At 38.4% G+C, this 23707-nt stretch overlaps 1 protein-coding gene across 13 annotated transcripts in view; it reads left to right on the forward strand.

Annotated features, from left to right (window-relative positions):
* Positions 1-23707, forward strand: part of hspg2 (heparan sulfate proteoglycan 2) — a 92984-nt gene that overhangs the window by 23519 nt on the left and 45758 nt on the right. For 11 of the 13 annotated variants that reach the window (XM_057319235.1, XM_057319238.1, XM_057319239.1 and 8 more), the window contains exons 2-22: positions 3594-3708; positions 3803-3868; positions 13261-13370; positions 13462-13520; positions 13863-14023; positions 14868-14987; positions 15116-15289; positions 15428-15547; positions 16816-16947; positions 17528-17672; positions 17774-17931; positions 18261-18431; positions 18524-18690; positions 18828-19007; positions 21286-21482; positions 21656-21800; positions 21896-22023; positions 22823-22909; positions 23004-23068; positions 23300-23361; positions 23452-23592. In XM_057319235.1, the coding sequence (XP_057175218.1) occupies positions 3594-3708; positions 3803-3868; positions 13261-13370; positions 13462-13520; positions 13863-14023; positions 14868-14987; positions 15116-15289; positions 15428-15547; positions 16816-16947; positions 17528-17672; positions 17774-17931; positions 18261-18431; positions 18524-18690; positions 18828-19007; positions 21286-21482; positions 21656-21800; positions 21896-22023; positions 22823-22909; positions 23004-23068; positions 23300-23361; positions 23452-23592 (2703 nt within the window). Of the gene's footprint in view, positions 1-3593; positions 3709-3802; positions 3869-13260; positions 13371-13461; positions 13521-13862; positions 14024-14226; positions 14245-14867; positions 14988-15115; positions 15290-15427; positions 15548-16815; positions 16948-17527; positions 17673-17773; positions 17932-18260; positions 18432-18523; positions 18691-18827; positions 19008-21285; positions 21483-21655; positions 21801-21895; positions 22024-22822; positions 22910-23003; positions 23069-23299; positions 23362-23451; positions 23593-23707 lie in introns of all 13 variants that reach the window. The other 2 variants (XM_057319244.1, XM_057319237.1) reach the window with 2 other exon arrangements.

The following is a 23707-nucleotide window of genomic DNA, read 5'->3' on the forward strand; positions in this document are numbered from 1 at the left end:
AGCAAAACAAGTAGGCTAAATTAAAACAAAAAAAATGAGCCCTCTCACTTCTTGAATAAACTTCTTGAACTGACTGCTGAAAGAATGTACTGTACTCTGTACAACAAAACACTTAATTAAAAAGTGTGATTCAACATTATAAGCTAACAAGATGAATAAACGAAAACTGTTGGATTATTATTGGCTACATTGCAAAATGATTTAAAGAAAAAAAACATCCATGCAAGCAATTCTGACTGACAGCCATTTCAGTTCACGTCTCTCCTCCAAATTCGTGGCCGGGATGCACAGAACATACTTTGACAAGTTGTTAAGTACAAGGAATTGTGTGCACGCTACCACTCAAATTGTCAAATTGATTAATCGTGACTAATTCCGAAATAAATGTATATACAGTATGTGTGTATATATGTGTTTGTGTGTATATTTACAGTATATGTATAAATAAATACACTAACATACATGTGTATATTAAAGATATATGAGAAATATATATTTATATTTATACATAATGTAAATTGTATTTAAATATAAATGTAAATAGCCTATTGTATATTTATATATAAATATTTGGTATATCTATAGAATGTATGTGTATGCATAAATATATTATATAATTTGTATTATACAAGCACAAACATTTATTTTGGAATACTTACTCCACAAAATCATTTTTTCACTAAGCCTGTCACAGTGCATTCTGGGATTGCCTTATCTGTGAAAGCAACATGCAGTGCTGCCTTAGAATTGAGCTAAAACAAGGTATCTCAGATGGCAGCTTAAAAATGAGCCTATGCTTCCTTTACAGGCCGCTAGCTATGGAGCACCTGTCAACTCTTTTTAATTCACCTATGGCTTTCAGCTCTCCTCAAGGGTGTGACAAGCGCCCTATATCACAGAAGAAAGTGCATCACGTGATAGTCAAAGGCTAATGGAAGCCCTTTTGACCACATTTACAGTTTGTTTCTTTTATATGAAGGTCAGGATGTTTGCCCTTCAGTGTTTCGGTGACTGGCTGTGCTTTGGAGTTCAGGGTATAAAGTGCATATCTCAAGCTATCACCCACTTAGCGCTCTACCGTTTACATTCCATCTGTGTGTTTATAAAACCCATCGTCCACATTAACTGGAGCATTACGTAATACAGTGCGGCCAGTCCAGGTTTTTTATGCGCTGGTATTTATTGCCATATTGAAACATTTTATACCGTTTTACAATCGGTGCATTTCAGGACTTGTTTCCTGTTTGTCAAATTCTTGATTTAACACTGAGGTTGTGGGTTTACAATGAGGCAGACACAAACAAATTAGATTTCAGGACAACAAACTGATTCATAGAAATGAATTGAACCTATTGGCTTTACACCTTTTTTGATCTTGAGGTGTGAATTTAAAAATGCTGTTACGAGGATTATGAATTTTGGAAAACTTTACATCACATTTATTATTCATTTGGCACACGCTTTTATCCAAAGCAACTTTCAGTGCATTCAAGATATACATGTATGTGTACTCTCGGGGTCGAACCCACTACCTTTGCACTGCCCTCAAAATGCTCAAAACAGCACTTTAAAAGGGAAATATTAAAAAGATTGATTGCAAATTGATGCCGTAGTTTGGAGTCATGACATTACTCTAATTTCCGTTTCACAGCTGCACTCCAATATGTAGGAAACACAAACACTAAAATCCTTTTCTCACGCTGCACTCGCAAGATCTTGGATATTGGCCGTGGGTTTGAACGGAGGTTGGAAATGCCACAGAGGGGTGTGTGTGGGAGCAGCAGTGCACATCTGTCCTTTCTAGACATCATTATAGCTCTTCGGAGGCTGAGTGTGAGTCACTCATTAGCCGAGGAAACTTACAGAGATCGTCTCATTCCTCTTTTATCTGCTTTCCGTGCTCATCAATTGTCTATGGCCACTGTAACAGCGATTTCTCATCTTGTAAACAACAGCTGGGCAAACCGTAGAGCGGTCTTGAGGTTTTCCAGCAGGTCACTTGCAGAACTGTGATGTTGCTCTTTGTCTGAACTTCTTTGCAGTTTTTGCAGAACAAACAGTTGGAGAGTATGACTGAAAAGTAAACAGTGGATTCTTTTGACAGTGTAACGTTGTGTTTGTCTGTGCTATCGTTTCTACAAAGGTGGAGAATGACCTGAGAGTTTGAGCACGTTGAGTTATGCATTACATAAAGATCCAGTTGTCCTACCCAGTGACGGATATAGATATTTCACTTTTGTCACTTTTCCTTTTTCATCCACCTCTGTCTCATCTGGTGAAAGTAAAAAAGTGACACATGCACTTTCGCTGAGTCTTCTCAGTGAAAGATGGTACATTTATGGATGACAATAATGACAGAGTATGTGTTCTGGGAGGACTCGAGGGACCGGGGGAAGTAGCCGACGGTCGGACCAAAGGTTCGCTGAGCAGCTCCGCCTGAAAGAATTTTGCCAGTCAGCGCTTTCCTTTTGAAAAATTCCCTGGATTGTTGTTTTAGAGTGTTATGTCAGGGGAGAAAGGATTTGGGAGGGAGATCAAGTTATTTATATGAGAGCGCCAGTTAAATAGGGGCAGCGGCCATGATGGAGATGTAGGGAAATGGGAACTGGCGGACTATGAAGATAGAAAATGCCAACTGTGGCATCTTGCCAAACACAAAGAGAAAAAGGGATAAAAAGGGATGATTTTTGAGAAAAAGGGATAATTTTATGAAAAGACTAAGGCTCTTTGTTTGATTACCACAAAATAGCAAGGTTACGTAATTTAAAATTATGTATTTGAATTGATAACACAAGAAAAAGTGTCTTCCTGGATCAAATTCATGACCTTAAAAACAATGCAATGCTCTTCCAAATGATCTACCAATATTTATGGTAATAATGAAAAACTTTCTCAGTTAAAAATGATGAAAAGTTTTGTAGATTAAAAAAGGTGTTATTAGTAACTTCACTCGTCCAATTATTGGGAAATACTTGACTAGTGGCATAAATTCTGCAAAACAAAGTTTGTGTCCCTCTCCATCTGTGCTAAAACATCTGGAATTCAGATGCATTTATTTGTACCCGACCATGCTTAAGTTTATAGTACGAGGACTAATATTTACATTACCTAAGCAACTCCTGTAGTTTAAACCATGCTCTATCAAAGACTGAAGTCAAGGCTGTGATTTCATTACCCCTCAGGGATGTGACATATTCTTGCCATGATAAAGTATTTCCTGACTACCAGACATATGTTAAACAATAGGTTAGACTGTTACCTGAGGCATGAGGGAAAAGGGTGTTTCGTCACAGATTTTTGTACATCTAACATTCTTGTGTTAGAAATTTACCATGCTAAACTAGTAAAACTACCAACACCCCACATACAAACACATACTCGCCGATTGTTCAGGAATTCTGACCAGGGGTTGTTTTTTGTGAACTCTATGATTCTTCAGATATTTCTGTGCAAACACAGCACAAAGGCATGATATTTATCTCTCCTTCCTTCATTGGAGCCTGAGGCGTTTCTCTTTTGTTTCTGCCCTCCCTTTTGTTTGGAGATGCTGATTACAATCCCATAAATTGTGGTTTGATGTGTTTTGATTGCAGGTGGCTCACAGCTCCAAAGTGTGGGATGAAGTGCCCTTTCCAGAGGATTTAGAGGAGGAAGACAAGCGGCCGGGAGGGTACGTGGATGATGAAGAGTACTACGAAGCCTCGGGAGGTGAGCCTGTCTGAACTCTGCATGCTGAGTTTCCTTAAGATTTCATAAGATTGAGATAAGAGGTGACGATAAACAAACAAACATTCTTCTTCAGATATAAACAGTGGGGATGAGGATGGAAGCACTCCAGAACCAATCACAGTGGATTCGGGGATAACAAGTGAGAGAATAGTCTCTGTCTATCTATTTTATTGAGAGGAAGTATTACTTGATAGTGGCAAAGACTGTAGATATTGACAAGATGATGCAGTTCTGCAGATTTTGCTTTAAAACAGGGAATAGTTTAATCATCTGCAGTTCTGCATATCTGGAGCATGCGCATCACAGCACCAAAATAGTACTTCTGTTTTTAATTTGGTTCCATATGTTTTGCATAGTTTTATAGTATGCCACACTGTATACAGTTGGATTCAAAAGTCTTAGAATGCTAGTCAGAAAGAGAATCTCAAAACATGTCCACACCCAAAATGTAGCACCTTTTCTAACAGTAAGCTGAGTCCCCTTGATCTGTGTGTTTATCTTTTCCCATGTTTCATGGTCTCTTGCAGTATCTCACTCTGTTTAACATGAGTTAGCCACGCCCACTTTGAGGAAAAACAACACAAAAGACAAATCTGTTGACATTTTTATCCGTCTCAGAAGTATACATATACCTTCAAACTTCCCTGCCCTGTCCTAGCTATATCACACATATTTTGGTGTAATTCTGAAAATCCCCTAGCATTGAGACTGCTGCAAATTTCTATCTTTGGAAATATTCTTCGGAATGACTTTTGCTTCTCAGCCTGCCCTTTTGGAGTCCGTCATTGTATTGCATGACATCATGTTGGAATGATTGTTTTGGTAAGAGCTCGGCGGTCTGACACCTGAGCTGGATTCTCAAAATAGCACCGCATGGACACCTCCACACAAATATGTTGAGCCCTAATTTAGAAAGAGACGGTTCTGCTGTGGCTTCACGGTTTTCAAAAGATGGAGTGCCAGAAGAAGACAATTCCAACTGTTAGAGCTCAACTGCTATACCAGATGGAAGGTGTGTGTATCTTTGGTAATGTGAATCACCTCAGTGAAACTTCTGTGGTATAGTATTATGCACTCCTGATAACCCATGTGACTACCTCCTGGTTTTAATTTCTCAAAACAATTACATAGTTTGATGATGTTTGAGCCCAAGTTAAGCTTTAGTTATCCCACTGAGCTGGAAAAGGAGCACATGGGACATCAGATGACCCAGTGGTTATCTTTGAGGTTCAGCATGCCACATGCGGATAGTTTGAAGTCAGAATGTCTCTATTTATACAAGCAGTTTGCCAACAGTGGAATTGGCAGACTCATAAGTCAGGCATTTAAGGGCTGAAGCCTATTGTATACAGTATATAACAGTATATACATTTTTTGTCACCTTTTCATATATTAGTACCTCTTAATGCAAATATAGTATATTTTCCGGTATATTTACTTTCAATATATTAAATCATTTTATATATGTATGAATATTTATATGAATATTTATATGACACCTCATATATTGAAAAATATAAGCACTCGATTGCAATAAATGAGTAAATGTGCAAAAATGTGTCCTACATGTGTCCTAACTTAAAAAAAACCTAACAATGAAGATAAATGTCTCTTGTGCTATTTTATATTATACATGTAAGTAATATAAAATGTATATATTATTAACCGTTTGTTTTCTACATTTTTGGTACAGTTTATCTATCAACTTCCCAAATGTATTATTTAATATATTGCCTTTTATTTCTAGTAGTATATTGCCATGTGTTTTTATTTCGTAAGGGACGGCAGAGACTGACAAGTAGTAACGAGAAAGAGAAGAGGGGCATAAGATTGGGAAAGGACCTCAAGCTGGGTCTCAAACACGGGTCACCCAAAACTTCTGCCCCAAATCTCAGATCAGCTTCTTATCACCAAAATATCAAGCTGATAATTGTGCTTAGCTGTTTCCCTCAGTCTGTGCTTTTGATGATTTATGGGTCTGGAGAGGTTTACATTATGAGTCAGAGGCTCAGTCAGTGGTAATCCCCCCCATCTAAGGGGGGAAGTTTGTGCGCTAAAGCCATTTATAGATCCATGCCTGATGGCATGTGGGAAAGAACGTTAGTTTCCTGCAGTGAAGTATTTGTGGATGTCCAACCTGTGCTTCGTCTTTTCCAGAGAACTGTGTGAACACCTTTCCTTCCCTGTCAATGATGAGAGTAATGACCAAACACCCATTAGACTCCACATCCTGTTTTTGTGATGCTTTTCCTTGTTCTATACATTTACATATGGGGTGTATGTACTTGTAATAGTTAGATATGCTACCCTAAAGAGATCTTTACTCTGAATTATTACTGGAAAATGATTGTTTATTATGGTTTCTTACAAAAAAGTTTTCATTAACTCATTTGTGATAAACATCTGTGTTGGTTAGACAGTGGTTGTTGGTTTAAACCATAGAAATCGAGATTTATAAACTGGAACGTTTTTGAGGTCTTATCTTTGGAAGTCTAACCCAATGGTTGTCCTAAGCATCTGTCCCTTTATAAATTATACTGCAAGTTTCAATAAGATAAACATTTTATAAATGATCAGTAACTAGAACGACAAAATTGAACATAGAATCATCTCGGCAGAGCATTTCCCAAGCAGCCTGGAGTAATAATACCCAGCATTCTTTCCTTATCAGTCCCAAATCCCCTCAGAATATAAGAAGATTCTTTCATCTCAGCTGTGCTGTGTGTACTCCTGGCCTGTTTGTTTATTTTTAGCCCGATTAAGGCAGATAAAGTAGGAGAAGCTCCTTTGATTCAAAAGCCATTAGAAGATTCACAAGCCCTCACAGAGACCCTGAGCACAGGGTCGCACAGCCACTTCAAACTGCAAAAACAAAGGTTACCACAGCGTACACGCACGCATACTTTCAGTCGGTGGGAGATCAGTTTGGCCATGAGAATTATCTCAACACCTCCACATGGCATTCGTGTTTGCCCAAAGCATCAGTTTGTCTAGTCATTTACCCACGAATTTTATTAGAAGTGTTCAGCCAAGATGATGTCATAATTCTCAAATGCATCCTGCTCAATCTAATCCTGGCTGTTTCTCAATATGCGTTCTTCAGCGATCTTGTGTCCTCGTGTTCTCGCTTTACGTCATCATTAACAGTCAAAGTCTGATTCCAATACCCAAGAACACAAGAACAGAGAACGCATGAAAGTACCCGGATGTGTGCTTGATATCAAGGATGCATCGAATGCAGCCTTGCGCTTGAACCCCCAGAAGTCACTGCGGCGCGTCCATCCAAGTTCGTTCTTCCGATGCTGCCTCGCAAGACCGCTCTCCACGACAACACAAGTCCGTTTTTTGTGTTCTTGGAATTGAGGAATGGCCCCTAAAATTTCATTTTGCTCAACTGCCAGAGCATGGTCACTTGGCTCCTTTTGGGATACATATGATAAAGAAATGTTAAGTTTTACAAGCCTTTGAGCTCAGCAGAAGAGGCCACCCAGCTTGTTTTGTGTTGATGTAACCAAGTGATGTTGATGTAACGTTGTGTCAGGGCTGCGAAGGTGATCGTTGTACAGCCCGATTGGGAGACATGGAGGGGCAGCTGCGGTTATTTTTGTTTCAGTGCTGTTGTTGTCCAGCATTCTTAGTGACCGTATATATTCTGTAAGAAAGAGAGAGCAAAGAATTGAAGACATGTAGAGAATGTTATACGATCAGTGATGCTTAACCGCCCTGACCCCTTTCATTTATACGAACCAGTGTTTAGACTTCTGGTATTGTTTACAAAGTTGTCAATTTTTCTGTTGCGTTAATGATTTGTAGACCTATGCCGTTTAAAATAATATGAAAAAAATAAATGGTTAACATTTAGTTTAAGTTTAATAAAAACATTTACTGTGGAAATGTATTTTAGGTTTCAGCCTCAGATATTGACACTCTTTGTTATGGAGGTTACATAAGCGTTGCCTTGGAAAATCTTTCTCCATCCACCTCCGTTGGAAACTGTGCTTCTATTCTCTCACTGGACTCACAAATGTCCTTACAATATGAAACTTCAACATATTGGAAAGTCATATAGATTTAACAGACTGTTTGACGTAAACAGATTTAATGGCTATTACCAACACATCTGTAAAGATGCAAAGGTTCAACATGGTTGACACACAGTAATTCAAGTGATTTGAATGATCTCATTTGACTTCTGATGGAAACATCACTGTTTCATCACAGCTTAGCATTTTTATTATACTTATTATAGTCATTAAAGTGTGCTTAATGGAAGTAACAATACAAATTTCTGGTTTTAAAAAGCAACTCTGTTTTGGTTCAAGTGGCTAAACTAAATAAATAATATCCATTGTTCAAGTGATCAAAAGAGGTTAGTGAGTGAGCGAGACAGAGGGAGAGTGTGTTGGCTCTCATTTTATCTTTAAAGGAATAAAGAGCACCCACTTTGTATCTGTGATAGCACAGTGAGGGCTTTGTAGTGGGATATTGTCAGTAGCGATTCAATACATTAAAGGATCATTTCCACAATGTCACTGCTTTCAACTCTGCACTTTGATTCTGATGCGGGCCGGCTTTGAATCTGTGGATAGCTCATTAACAGCACTTAGTGTGGGCCGGCGTGAACAGCAATACATAATCATTGCAATTAGAAAAACTATCTCTCAAACAGCTCTTCATGGGCTCTGTCCATCTACAATCACTTCATTCATGCAAGGTTTTGTCTCCTGGGTGAATGTCATGTGGGTGGCGTGAACATAATATAAACATTGAAAATATTGCTGTTGTCTTAAAGGGGTCATATGGCACGAACACATGTTTTTCTGTGTCTTTTGTGTGTTATAAGTTGCCCATGCATGTATTAGACACGTAAAATTGCAAAAATTAAAGTGTCGGAACAAGAGATGCATTCTATCTAAAAGCGAATGCTCACCCAGACCTGCCTGAAACGCCTCGTGTAACCACACCCCCACAAATCCACGTCTGTTCGTGGTATGAGTTGACTAAGACCGCCCAAATGTATACGCAAGTAAGGTGGGCGTACCTGTCAGTACAATTGCTTTGGAACCTGATGTTCCAAATATGGTAAGACGCGTTACATTTCCATCACACGCTTGCAGTATTCGACCAATCACTACTCACTGGTTAACTGGCAAATCATAGCGCGCCTCGCTTTTCAGAGCGGGGCAAAGAGGAGATACAAACATGCACGGTATGTGGAAAATACAGCGTTTTTGAACCTTAAATCGTGTATACACATTGCATTACATCTAAAACAAACGAAAATATTCGTTTTAGCCTTGTCATATGACCCCTTTAAGTCTTCTGAAGGGCATTTAATCAGACTAGTTTCACAATCCTTTTTTGTCTCTCAACTTGCAAAATAATATGAAACATTGAAATTACAATTTTGTCTTTTTTAACGTAAAGGGAACGTTCACCCGAATGTTATTTCATTATTTATTTGCCCTCGTGTCATTTCAAACCTGTATGACTTTCTTTCATCTGCTTAACACAAAATATATTTTAATGAACGTTGATAACCAAACACCATTACCCTCATTAACTTCCCTGGTATGGACACAAAAACACTGAGACATTTCTCAGAAAAAATCATATACAAGTTTTGAATGAAATGAAAATGTATAAAATGATTTTTTGAGTAACAAATTTCACTTTTGTTGTTCAGAATATGGAAGGCTGAATCTAACGTAGTCATGGAGACTTGCATTGCAGCATCACGTATTGCAGCACTATGTAATTAATTCCCTATTGAGAACAAGAACTGTTAACCAAAATACATGCGTCAAGACCAATTTTCCTCTTTTCTTCCAATTTGCGGGAGGAAACAGGAAGTGCCCCTCCCACGAGTTTCTCTTTAGAGGAAAGAAGGGTTAAATGTGACTTTATAAGATCACCAGGACCGTGCTGTCATTTTAAACACCGCCTGGAGTTCTTCAGTGATTCTTGTCTTATAAGACAGATGTTGATCAAATGCAGCTCCTCAGGCTCAATGGTTCACTGTCAGTGCCAGAGGAATGTGCCTCTTTATGCTCACAAATCAGGATCTGTCATTCGAAATAGAAAACATGCATTAGTTAGACTGTGACTCTTCAAGCTGTGGATTTCTTTCTCAAAAAAATTACAGATAGCTGTTCATATGTAAGCTTTTTAGTTTGCACCTATTCTTTCTGTAATACAAAAAATCTATTAGATATACTTTACATTGCCTCTGTTTTTCTGTTGTTCCCACAATGTCCTTGACATATGTGTTGCTCAACTCTTCTCTTTTTCCTTTGTGTTTTTAAAACAATTATTTTCCTGTATGCCTTGACCTTTTGACCTCAATTCCCAGTTTCCCCCGCCTCTCTTGTGCTATAGCGCCCCGTGTGGGTTCTGAGCATCTGGAGTGCAGTCATGTTTTCTTCTGAAATACTGTTATGAATGCCGCATTTTTAATCTTCTGTAAAATTTGTAAAGTATGCTTAAACAAGGATATATTGTTTGGTTTTTCATTATGTATCATTTCTTACCCCCCCCAAAACACAATTCTGTCATCATTTATTCACCATTAGGTTGTTCATATCCTGAATGACTCTGTTTGAAGAACACAAAAGATGATATGCTTATGTCTCTGTGGTTTTGTGTCCATATAATAGAATGGGGGCCAATTTTATTTGGGCAATTCCAGCGTTATGGACGTGATATTTTGCGTTATGGACGTGACATAAAAATGCTCAGAGAATGTATTTGTTACGAATATATTGAACCATCTTGTTTATATTTTACAAAACCCTTGTTGAAAAATGTCAGTCTATGGAAAAAAAAATATTTCAAAAAAGGCAAATAAACATGCGTTATGGATGTGACAAAAAAGGACACAGTTTTTGGGAGATGACCAATTTTTAGGATTGCTACCATACTCACGGCTGCGAGTGTGAAATCCTGTTCAGTATCAAAACAACAACAAACGGTCCTGCCAGTTGGCTTCATGACACTATGGAATGAGTTTTTGTCTCTTTAATACACATTTGACATTTGGATCATTAGCGTCTGGCAGTAGACTGTTGTAGAAATCAGTGAATCTCTGTCCAAATGCATTCCACAGAGGCACAGAACAAGACGAGAAGACTACTTGAAGTGTTTGGTTCAGCGTGAAGGCTTCTTGGGAGGAGGAGGGTAGTGAAGGTCGAGTTGAAAGAATCTGGCTTGAAAGGCCGAGAGTGAACGTAAATGGCTCAATCAGCTCTTTGTCTCCTGCATAGGCCCTGTGTGTTCCGACCGGCGTTCGGCTCACAAAGCCGCCATAGTTCTGCTGTTCCCCTTTTAATAGCTAAAGGAGTTTATAAATTACGAATCTGAAATGCTATTTTTTCCTTCTATTATTGGTCTGTCTCTTCCCTTGTTCGAACTTGGTTTCAGTGCCCTTGGTGGTGTTTGATGGGGGATTTCCTAAACAAAAAGACTGAGTTGGCCATTGCTCTGTTGCGGAGTGAGAATGTGGCTTTCTGAAATGTAGTCTTATTAGTAAAAGCCAACGAGGGAGTGGTGGGCCGCTGCTCTCTTTACTTTGAGGTGATTCCAGATTTCTTTGCCTCTGTCTGTATTTTCTGTAATGTTACCATTGCCAGACTGTTACACTGTGGACAAAGGCACTCTGTCAAAACCTTTTGACATTCATACCGGTTTCATCTTTTTCAGACCAAAGTTTACTTTCAGCGGTAATGAGAGCTCTCGTTCGAAGCAGGGCTCCAGTCTGTGACTAAATGGTCGCATTTTATGACCAGTTTTCAAGACAGCGCGAGCATTTTTACAAGTACTTGCGCATGTGCGACCTGCAAATTTGGAATTTCTTCTAGTTGTTATTTCAGTGATTTCACTGATGTTTCCCGCTGCTGCGGACGCACAATCCAGGTCGTCATTGACAAGTTTACACACACACAACGTGAATGCATTACTACGAGTCACTGTTTGCTGTTACGCATTTCTTGAGCCAGAGGATGAACGATTTGGTGTATGAGACGTTTAAAACAAAACTTACTGCGGAGGAAACGTCATTTTTCTGTGGATTTCTTGAGACAGCGCTGGATCTTTTCAAATCCGTTCACAGCAAGAAAGAACTACAGGCGAATGCTCTTGTTAAGTTTTATTTTACGTTATATTTACATGTGTTGTGTGAACATGAGGAATAGTATCCTTAATACACAATAATATCATCGTAAGAACATAACATGAGGCCTTTCATTTTGCACTGTAAACAATTAAATATATACTTTTTGACAAGCACAGTTTCTTTTGGTTCAAATGAATTCAGATTACAGTCTCTCTATTTAGCACCAATCAATAACAAGGCTTCTCAGTAGGCTCTGCCTCTTTTTAAATAAGCAGAACCAAATCTCCTGTCATCAAGTAACTTATTTGTCGGTATCAGTGATACAGTTATTTTGGAGAAAAATGTGAATAATTGCATTGCTGGGTGATTTAAGGTGTGCCCCTAAATTTTTGGCTTGCACTCCTAAAATTTTCAGTCATGGGCTACAGTACTCCTAGTTAAAATAAGTTAGTCTGGAGCCCAGCGAAGGGTTCGAAGGTGCCATTAAAGTGGTGGGCAATGTGTATCAATGTATTGTTTAATTAGAGGAGGTTGAGCCGAGTTGTGTATTGGGCCCACTTTCTTTCTCAAATCCTGTCTGCACAAAGATGCTTATTTCCAATAAACTGTGCATGCATAGCAGATACATTTGACGGGACTTTGACAGAAAGTGTCCAGGGGATGAGAAAAACAATATCACACGTTTATCTCAGTGATGTTTTGTCAATTTGAATACTTCTTAAAAAGAGAGTAGAAGGTCAATAGAGTTTGTTCAGGATGTTTGTGTATAAGTGTGTATTTGCTCTGTGACCTATGGAGTGGGCAGTCCATTTGACAGCCTCATATTAAATGAATCTGCAGCCAAACTATGGCAAGTGGCAACTAACTGCAAAAAAGAGCACAAATATTGACTTCCTTTCCCGACTCAGTTTGACGAAGTGAAATTGAGTAAACCCACCCAGGCGAGCTGCTGGCAGGGCAGTAAAATGATTGCTTTATCAGGTGGTTGCTTATTAGACTGAGGGCGTAAGACAGCAGCTTTAGCAAAAGATTTGCTAAACCTTTCCTGAATTTGTTTTGTAATACATTACTAAGTAATGAATGATGACAGATTTATTATTTTACCTCTGTACGGTATACTCTGACCAAGCTCTTTAATATACATTTGCAATGCCTCCACCCAACAGTTAAGTTTATGAACATGTTTGATTTTGTGGTGATTATCTATACCTGTATACATCTGTGGATTAGTCATTTTCTTATTCTGCTGTAAATGTCATCCATCTAAAATAAAAAAGTGTATATATTTGTGTATATTTTAAGCGTCTAAATGTTAAATGTCTCAGAAAAAATGTTGCTGTTATACTGTATAGTGTTGATTGGCCTTGAGTAAATTCCCATTAAAATTCATGGATCCTGCTATTCCTTGCCTTGTTTTCTAGTCTACTATCGGGCACTGGTGAACTTCACAAACTCCTTCCGATATGGACCTGAACTAGATGACATCTTTTCTCCTGCTTTCCTGGAGATTTCATCTGCAGTTGTTGATACGGTATGTACATTTGATCTGGTTTGAGTTCAGGTGTATAGTTAGAATGTGATGCGCAGACACTCATTTGCTTTGGTGTTTATTTTGTCCACAGCTTGAGTCCGACTACAACACAATTCCAGGAATCCAGACGGTCAATGTGGTGCTCATTAAGTAAAGACTTTTTTCAATTTCAAAACCCCAAAATAAAGGAAATAATGTTAATGGATATTTCATTTACTTTATGTATTAAATACATAAACCATTTGCATTACCCCCACACACACTTTTGCACAACAGTTGTTTGCAGTGTGAGCAAGTGCATAAACTTGCTTTGTACCATGCTTTGCTGAGCAACTAATTAATATTCATCAGCCAGCTAGTCCATTTCATGATAGACCACCCTGACACACACACATTCAATAGTGAAACCTTTTTCACGTCATTTATTTTTCCCACCAGACTCCTCATGATCAAATGACTCTTGGTTATGAACTGCTTCTCGATATGTTGCAGGAATATTGGCAAAGATGTGTTTGTGGAGCTGGACGTTGGCTCAGATAACAACTTTAATGAAACTCAAATCAGAGGTGTTCTGTACTCTGTGGTTAAGGATGGCACCATTGCCTCATATGACACCTCAGTAGTGGGATTTCAGTTCAGACGACTTGGAGAAGGTATGTCAGTCACAGCTATTTGTGCTTTTGAGAGTTTCTTGGTGATATTGTCAGACATTTGTCACAATTATTGTTGTGTTTTAGCCCCATGTTACACTTGCATTTCTGTTTGGAAATGGTCCTAGACCATTCAAGTCATTCATTAGAACAAAGTATACATAATATATGTGTCTGGTCCATAGCTGATAATCTCTCTCCCCCAGAGCCCATCGATGTGCCAGGTTTGTTCTCAGTCAGATCTGCTGCATGAAGACTGTAGTGCCATTAGAATTCAGCCCAGTCTTGTTTATTCATGAATATCGCAAAGAGTTCTCAGCATATGTACAGTAGCGGTTCGATAAATTGTGAAACTTTCATGCATGTTTGCACATGTAAGGATGTTTTGCATGGCACGTCATTGATTGAAGTGATGCTGATTTCCAAAATGCTTGACTCAAATACTATGATCTGATTCTTTTGTTGGAAATCCAGTATGAATGAATATCGTTATGAATATACAGATAGGCTACATGTGTACTTTTACCTTTTAAACTAAATCTTTGAGAGACGATACAACATTTTGCATAAAGTTAGCTTCTTTAACTTAAATTATCTTGAGATCAAACAGTAATGTCGGTCCTTGTTAAAGATACCTTCTAAACCTTCTAAACAGCTCATCCCACCCTATTGCACGAGAATAAAAGGCAAAAGTGAATATAAAAAGCAGATTTATTTGCATTCAGGTCCAGCATGGCATTGATTTATTTGATATGTTTCACGAAGACATTGTGTTATTTCCTGGTTTACCAAATTGCAATAATTACAGTGGGTCATAGTGTTTTATACATCAATCTCTACCATTCAGTAAAGCCAAGAGAGTGTTTGCCTGATGAGTTCACCTGCCAGGATGGGGGTTGTGTCCGCCTGGAATATGTGTGTGACAACCGGCCCGACTGCAACGATTTGAGTGATGAAGTGAACTGTTGTGAGTGACATTGCATCTTTAATTGTGTGACTTTGCATCGTTGCTTTTTTGGATCTAATTGCATTTTGCAGTTTACGTAAACTACTATATCCACCAATGTTAAGTGCTGATAATATTTGTTTTAAAAGTTGCTGGTCCTAGACCTCCTACTCCTCCCACACCTCCGAGAACCAGACCCCCACCTGGACCGGGACCCTGCCGTGCGGATCAGGCCACCTGCCAGAACGGACAGTGTATCTCACGGGATTATGTCTGTGATGGCGAACAGGACTGCAATGATGGCAGCGATGAGTTAAGATGTGGTAGGACATACAGCAGCGTGCTTGTAACAAATCTTGTATGATTTGTATGTTAATAACTGAACATATTATAGTGTTTATAATAACTGTGGGATGTCTGTACTCTGTGTTTATAGTATGACATTACTTGTAATTTCACAGGAACTCCTTCTCCATGTGAGCCCAATGAGTTTAAGTGCCAGAACGGCCGCTGTGCTCTGAAACTGTGGCGGTGTGATGGAGATAATGACTGTCAGGACAACTCAGATGAGAGTGACTGCCGTAAGTTGGACCTAAGCTTCGGTCCTCAGGTTTTAAATCATATTAGTGTAAATTCCAAGGGGCAATCTTCCGGTCTCTCTCGTGAAACCAACACGGAAGTGACTAAAACTGCAATTCATCGACTGGCCGCTAGAGGCTGGCTCCAAAACAGAGCAGAATCTCATTGAGCCCCATGTTAAAATGGCCAACTTTACAGAACAAAAAAACATGTTTACAGCCTGGTACACAAATTATTTTGGTCTATATAGGTAATTTTACCCTTCATGCAATGTGAGGAGGGTGATTTTTTTTATATAACTCACCCGTTTAACTTATATTAAGCCTTAAAATTCTGCAAAATAGTTGCGTGGCCACTTGAGTGACAAGTGGTTTCAGCCAACTGGGCGCCTCAGCAACAACAACGTCCCGCCTCTTTGCCCATTTGCAATTATCAGGGAGTCACGCGCAATGCCAAGATGGCGACGACCGGCTCCGCCTACTTTAGGCTTTATTTTTTTATTCTTCACAAACCTACGGGTGACGTCACGACACTACGTCCACAGTCTATGGTTAATTCATATTTTGTATCAGTAATAAAGATAAAGTGTATTTTATGATTTTTTTGTATTTAACTTTTTTCATGTATTAAGTTAAAAGAGAGATACAGCTGTACGATTATTTCCGGAAAAAGATGAGCTGCTGGAGGCGGGCAGGGTGGCGGAACTACAGCACGAGCACACAACGCATCATCGCTTATCCCTTCGTGTTGTTTACATTATGCACGTACGCTCCGATTGCCAACAAAACACAGACATATGACTCAGTTTGATTTACCGCGTGTGGTTCATGTCCTGCATCTTTTAGCGCTGGGACCGCGCCATTTATCCATTTCAAACGATCTCCAAATCCAGCGTTATAGCCACCGTTTATATAACATTCATTACCAAACAAACAGCTAAACTTCCGTCAGCCGAATAAAGCGGCATTGATGATTGCTCTTTCTCATGCTGGCTGGTTGACGCGTGGTGTGGTCTTTCTCTCACACTAGCGCATGGGCGTGGTCTTTCGCTCGGTGGATGATGCGTGGGCCTGCTTTTTTTGTGAGACTGGCCAATAAAAGGAATAGGATCCCTATTACTCGTTTTTTAACAAGTTGACGATATTAAGCATGAGAAGCCAGCACGTTTAACAGTTTAAAGAAGTCAGAATGCATGAAATAGCATGTTAGCCCATTTTTTAAAATCACCTGTGATCATGATCTATAAACAGTCTTTTTCTTAATACTTCAGCCACTAAAGGTCCAGGGGACAGATGCGCTCCGGAGCAGTTTGCGTGTCTTTCTGACCGCACCTGCATTCCTGCCAGCTACCAGTGTGATGAAGAACCCGACTGTCCCGACCGCTCTGATGAATACGGTTGTGGTAAGACATTACAGTTCTGAAAATTTGTCATTCTCACGAAGAAGTCAACTGTATAATCATGGTCTGCAAATAAAAATGTCTATATTTTTTCTGTCTTCGTCTGTATGTGTTAGTGTTCATACATTAAAGGTCCAGCGTGTAATTTTTTAGAGGAACTTTTGACAGGAATGCAATATAATATACATAAATATGTGTTCAGAGGTGTACAAAGACCTTACATAATAATGAAGCGTTATGTTTTTATTACCTTAGAATGAGCTATTTCTATCTACATACACCACGGGTCCCCTTTCATGAAATTCCCCATGGTGTTTCTACAGTAGCCCTAAGCGGACAAACTGCTCTACAGAGAGCGTTTCGTAAATATCTCCTTATGCAAAGAAGTGAAAACGTGACGACATCTTTGTCGTGTCAGCCACGGTAGTGCTTTGAAAGGAAAGGGGTGGAGTGAGTCGCTAGTTGCAATTTGCAACCTCACCACTAGATGCCGCTAAGTTTCATACACTGGACCTTTAAACAGCTTGAACTGTCACTGGTGATGAAAATGTTGATTATATAATTCGCTCTCATTATATATAAGCACCTCCAACTGTGACCGTCCCACCGGAAGAGTCCATTACAGTGTCGCGGGGTGACACCGTGACCTTTACTTGCACTGCCATTGGCGTGCCCACCCCTATCATCACGTGGCGACTTAATTGGGGACACCTACCAGTCAATAACAGGTAGATTACTGCAGGGCTCAGTCTTAATAGTTAACTATTAAGCAGCACAGATTAAGAAGTACAAGCATGCAAGATTCTAATTGTTAATCTTTTATTTAAAGAGTAACAATGACCAGCGAGAATGGCCGCGGAACGCTCACCATCCGTGATGTGAAGGAAGGAGACCAGGGAGCGTACACCTGTGAGGCCATCAATGCGAAAGGCCTGGTGTTTGCCATTCCCGATGGAATTCTCAGTCTCTCTCAGAGACCAAATCCAGGTGCAGTGTCTCAGTCTATATGGTGCACTATTAACACGTTCGTCAAATCTTATACACTGTAGGCATTTGATATAAAATATCTCATCCTGTGACCAAAGCTTAAAGTTAATTATAAAACAAATTTAACACTTGGTTGTCCAAAGCCTCTAGATATTTATATTGTGTCCTTGCTTGCCTATTGTGTGACTAATGCTACTTTCCAAAAATTTGAACATACTGTAGATCCCTGTCATCCCTTCATTTGCATGACACAGATTGCATGTGGTGGGGCGTCTCATTGTTGATGGTGGTGGTCTTTCCGTCCTGTCTTTTGTGTTGTTGTCGTCCAGTTGTGTCATCCTCTCTGTACGTGTTAGCAGGTAATTGCCGCGACGGGCACTTTAGTTTGGGTGATCACTGCATGCCCTGCTTCTGTTTTGGCATCACAAAGAACTGTCAGAGCACCGGACGCTACCGCAGTCAGATCCCGCTGCGCTTCAGTGAGGAGGAAGACTTCAAAGGTACTCGCGCTATTAACACGTCTGCTATACATAACATGATAGTTAAGAAATATACTGTACATATATAACTGTTTTTCTTTGTTTTTCCACAGGAGTCAATGTGACATTTCCCAGTCGTCCTGGCACTCCACCACCACTCTCATCCACTCAGATGCTGATCAATCCTGAAACCGAGGAGTTTCAGCTTGTGGATCTGTCTCGCCGTTTTCTCGATCAAGACTCTTATTGGTCTCTACCGCGCCAGTTCTTGGGCAACAAGGTTTTTCTTCCTTTCTGAAGAACAAATTTACACAACATAAATTTGATGTTATGGCCTTTTTTATACGTTAAGGTTTAGCAAGCACATGTGCGATATGGTTTGTTTTTTGGTGTTAAGATTGAGTTTGTGTTTCGCAGGTGGATTCATACGGAGGTTATCTGAAATATAAGGTGAGTTACTCTCTTCAGCGGGGAGGATCAGAACCAAAGGAGAAGCCTGATGTTGTGCTGAGTGGCAATGGACATAGATTCATTTACCTAAGAGGAGACCCCACTTATCCTGATATCATCAACCATAGAGAGATCAAGTTTACAGAGGTGAGTCTACAAAGACACCATCCTCTGAAAATGATAGGCTAAATTCTTCTGCTCACTGATATTTTCAGTTAATTTTAGTTATAATGGTCAAGCTACACTGTATAACCTCATTAGCTGACTTAGTTTATAAAAAATGCGTATAGTTAAAAAAATGAAAAGTAAATTAACTTATTTGAATTAGTCTGTAATCTTTAAACATTTTAAATAGTTGAATATTAAGGGTTTTTTTTAAGTTTTAATATTAAGTTAAGCCTTAAATATTAATGTGTTGATTGGAATTTGGAAATATATTTATATACTTACATTTAATATTTACATTATTTATTAGGGCTGTCAAACGATTTATCGTGATTAATCCCATCCAGAATAAACATTTGTGTTAACTAGGGCTGTCGAGGTTAATGCGTTAATTTATGCGATACATTTTTTTTTAGATTAACGCGTTAAAATATTTAACGCAATTAACACAGCGTTTGTTTATTTTGTCATCCTTTGTCTAGTGTTACATTATATAATCACGCTCTCATTCATGTAAAGGCCTTTATACCATTTAAGTGCACCGTTGCCTTGACGTGTTCAGTGTAGATAGATGCTGCAAAAAGCACCGCGACAGTGGTCCCGTGTGGTGTATACAGTCACGGCCTAAAGGCTGCGTCACTGAATGTCTGGCAGACAGCGCACCAGTATTATGTTCTCTTTCGTGCTTGAATGAACAAAACCACACAAGATTATTCCAGAAAGCCCGTTTTGTCTAGTATTTTCCTAAGCACAGATTTCTTTCAACGTGCTAATTAAAATCCTAATTGAATGCAAAGAATTGTGAAAATGGGAAAGGACATCAGATCTGCGTAGATAGACAGTTCTTAAAGGGGCCGCATTCTTAAACCTGCTGCTGAGACTCCTTTCACTAATGTTAATCAAAGAACATAAGAAAAGAAGAAATCAATGTGTTTTGTAGCTTTAATTCTGTATTTAATTTAGAATTTAGCATTAAAGACTGTAAAGTGTTTGAGAACTTAATTCAACTTCTGTATATTTCCTACCAGTTAGACATGATTGCTCTCAATAATACTGTACTTCAATGTTGAACGGCTATAATTATTGTTAAAATAAAGAAAAAATTATCAATTTAATAGAGACATCAGTTGCAGTACTAATATCAGAAAGTTGGCTTTCATTCATAAAATGATGTTGTTAAAGAAATCTTTTGTTTCTACATTAATTTGGAGATTAAATGTTAAATTATTAGAATGTAACAGTATATGTTATGTGTGATTAATCATGAATAGAGAAAGTGTATAAACGACGCCATTTCAAACAACTATTTCAGTGGCGTAATGTGTAACATGGCACAGGAGACGCAGGTTCAAATCCAACTCTTGCTGAATACGCTCTTTTACCGTTTTCTATCACATTGCAGAGAATAAAGGCATTTGTTTTCAATAAAATTGATTTAAGACTTTAAAATTCATTTTTATTCATAAAGTTTAGGTTTAGGGTAAGTTTAGGGGTGTAGGACTTTAATATCTTAACAAGTTGCCATCATTTTAATAATCTTTATAAATATAATGATTTACACTGTTATTATTGCATAATAATAATGCCTTGGGTGGCCTATTTGTACTCTGTGTAAATAGACAGTCCATAAATGAAAATGTTTTATCAAAAATAAATATAATACATTTTCTTAATGTGTCTATTCACTAACATCCATTGAAAACATTAATAACGTTACTGTTTTGTTTTAACAACGTTACTCATACTATGCATACATGTATATATTTAAGAAAAATATAAAATGAATAAACTTTAATATATATAATTTAAATTATTGGTAAATATAAATAAATGCATTTAAATATTTTCTAAATATATATACATGTATGTGTATAAAATACACAGTACACAGACATATATTTTGTAAACACAAACTTTTATTTTGGATGCGATTAATCGAAATGAATCATTTGAGAGCCCAATTATTTATATTATACATAGGCCAGTATCGTATTATTTAAAATATGTATAAAAATAAAATATATTTAACTATATTTCATATTTTGTATGAATTATTTAAATTAAAATAATTGTTAGATATATTAATCATATAATGTTCACATTTTCCGAACATTTTATATAAACAGCACTCCATGCAGTGTTGCCAACTGTTTTTAATATATTTATTTTGTCAGCAGTTACTTTAATTCTAAATGTTAGTTTTTCATATTAAGGTTTTATTTGTTTGGTTAATGTGAATTGATTCACTTTTTTCTCTCAGGAAAACTGGCATCACACCTCAGGAGGGGCTGTGACTCGTGATGACCTCATGATGCTTCTGGCCAATCTGGAGAGCATCCAGATTCGCACCATTTATGACAATCGCATGGCCAGCATCGGATTGAGTGACATCAGTATGGACACCACCACCAAAGAGTACTCTCTGCAGGGGAACCCCAGAGACGTGGAAGAGTGCAGGTTATTACTCCTTTAAATTAACAGAGAGGATCATGGGAGTTTCTGATTTCCTTTAAAATTAACGTTAAGAGCTGTGTTCATGTGGTTAAAAAGTGAGAGTATTTGATGTGAGAGTATTTAAAGGTGAAAGTATTTAATGTGTGTAAAATCTCCTGGTTGTTTGTCCCACACAGATGTCCACCTGGGTATTCGGGACTGTCATGTGAGACCTGCTCCCCTGCTTTCGAGCGTGTACCTGGACCCTACCTGGGCACCTGTGCCGGCTGTAACTGCAATGGTCATGCCAGTGCCTGTGACCCTGCTAGTGGACACTGCCTGGTACGTAAATCGATAAAAACAATTACAGAACTATCCCAGTGCCTCAGCTGGTAGATTACTGTGTGCCAGTCTAAATTTGAAATGTCATACAACAGAGGTGTCAGCACAACACAGAAGGGCCTCAGTGTAACAAATGCAAGCTTGGCTACTTTGGTGACCCAAGTCGAGGACGGTACGATGACTGCAAACCCTGTCCTTGTCCGTACACGGAGACATCTCGTCGGTAAGAGACTAACCAGACACTTAGGCAGGTGTTTATTAAAAGTGTCTTATTGAAATCAAAACCCCCGAGAGGGTTATAAATATTTTTCAGTAAACACTCAACACTCTTATTTATAAAAAATTAAGAAACCATTCCAAATGTTTATGTAATTAGCATTTCTTGATGTATTGTGGTCATTTCAGTCCAGTGTCTGTTGAATTTCAACAAAATCAAACCTCAGGAGTGACATTAAGTCATTCAACAGCAATGTGAAAGACTAACAGCATGACAAGACTTATGAAAACTGTGATAAAAATCCAGTTCATCACATAAAAAAATAACTTTGAACTTTTTCTAAATATATGCACAAATATTACCGTTGTATTGCTTAAAAGTGAACTGTTTCTCTGGTTTCCTTTTCTGCAAATAAAAGGAAACAATATTTTTATTAGTGATTTGGTAGAAATATTGTTTGTAGTTCACAGAATGAAACAAAAGAAATCATTTAACCTGAACGCACACCTATCAATTGATGAAACTGAAAATGGTCTTTGTATTGGTCTCTTAATTGTTTCCACAGCTGAGTATATATAGTATATGCTTATTAATATTGATACACAGTTACACAACATTTCCCTTACAAATTTATTTTGAAAAATATAATTTCATTTAAATAAGTTATTCAAACACTGGCCTCTGGAATTAGTGGGGTCACCCTCATATGTTCACCTGTGAATGAACTTTTCCTTGCTTTGTGAACAAGTCAACTCCCCAAGACAAATATTAGTAAAATATTAAACTGGTCTTTTGATGTGTTAAGGTTTTCAGATACTTGCTTCCTGGACCATGACAAACAGGCAACATGTGACGCATGCAGAACTGGTTACACTGGGCGACGTTGTGAGAAGTGAGAATTGAACTCTTTAAAATATATGCAGTTCTTTTCTCATTGCATGTATTGTGCAAAAAAATATGTCACTCTATATAATTTCTTTTAATAGATGTGCCCCAGGATACGTTGGAAACCCACTTAAGCCCAACGGCAAATGCATCCCTGATTCTAGTCGTGAGCCTTTCTCTTCATTTTATATCCAAAATTATTTTTAAGCTATTATCATGATTTATATGTTTGGCTGTAAGTTCCTTATTCAGTTGGAATTTCTAGCCCATTTTAAGGTCAAGGAAATATTTAGTTAGTGAACACTGTATCCTGAAATCCCAGTTGTTTGTGAGATGGATGTTCAAAGCATTCCAGGTGTGACTGTGAGCCATGTGGTGTTTCTGTACCCCTGTTTAGCCATTTCCAAGTGCGATAACAGAGGAACTATCAATCCCATCAGCAGACCATGTTATTGCAAGGTATTCGATTTCAGTGCCGTTTTCTATGGGGAAGCGTTCCGCATCACCCGTGTTATTATTAACATAAGTGTTATTATTTATCTGCTGCAGGCCAATGTGGTCGGTGCTCTGTGTGACGAGTGCAAGAGCGGTGCCTATCATCTGTCAGCGGATAATCCTGACGGCTGCTTGCAGTGTTTCTGTATGGGAGTGACCAAACTGTGTGCCAGTTCTTCCTGGAGCAGAGATCAGGTAACACCATCCCACATCCTCGAATTCATTAAACCAAAGTGTGTGATGTCACAAACTGAGGCATGCGCCAGTGAACTGCATCAAATTATTGTAAAAATAAACTGCTGTTGATGAT

This window comes from Triplophysa rosa, linkage group LG21 (assembly GCF_024868665.1).
Source record: "Triplophysa rosa linkage group LG21, Trosa_1v2, whole genome shotgun sequence".
Taxonomy (NCBI): Eukaryota; Metazoa; Chordata; class Actinopteri; order Cypriniformes; family Nemacheilidae; genus Triplophysa; species Triplophysa rosa.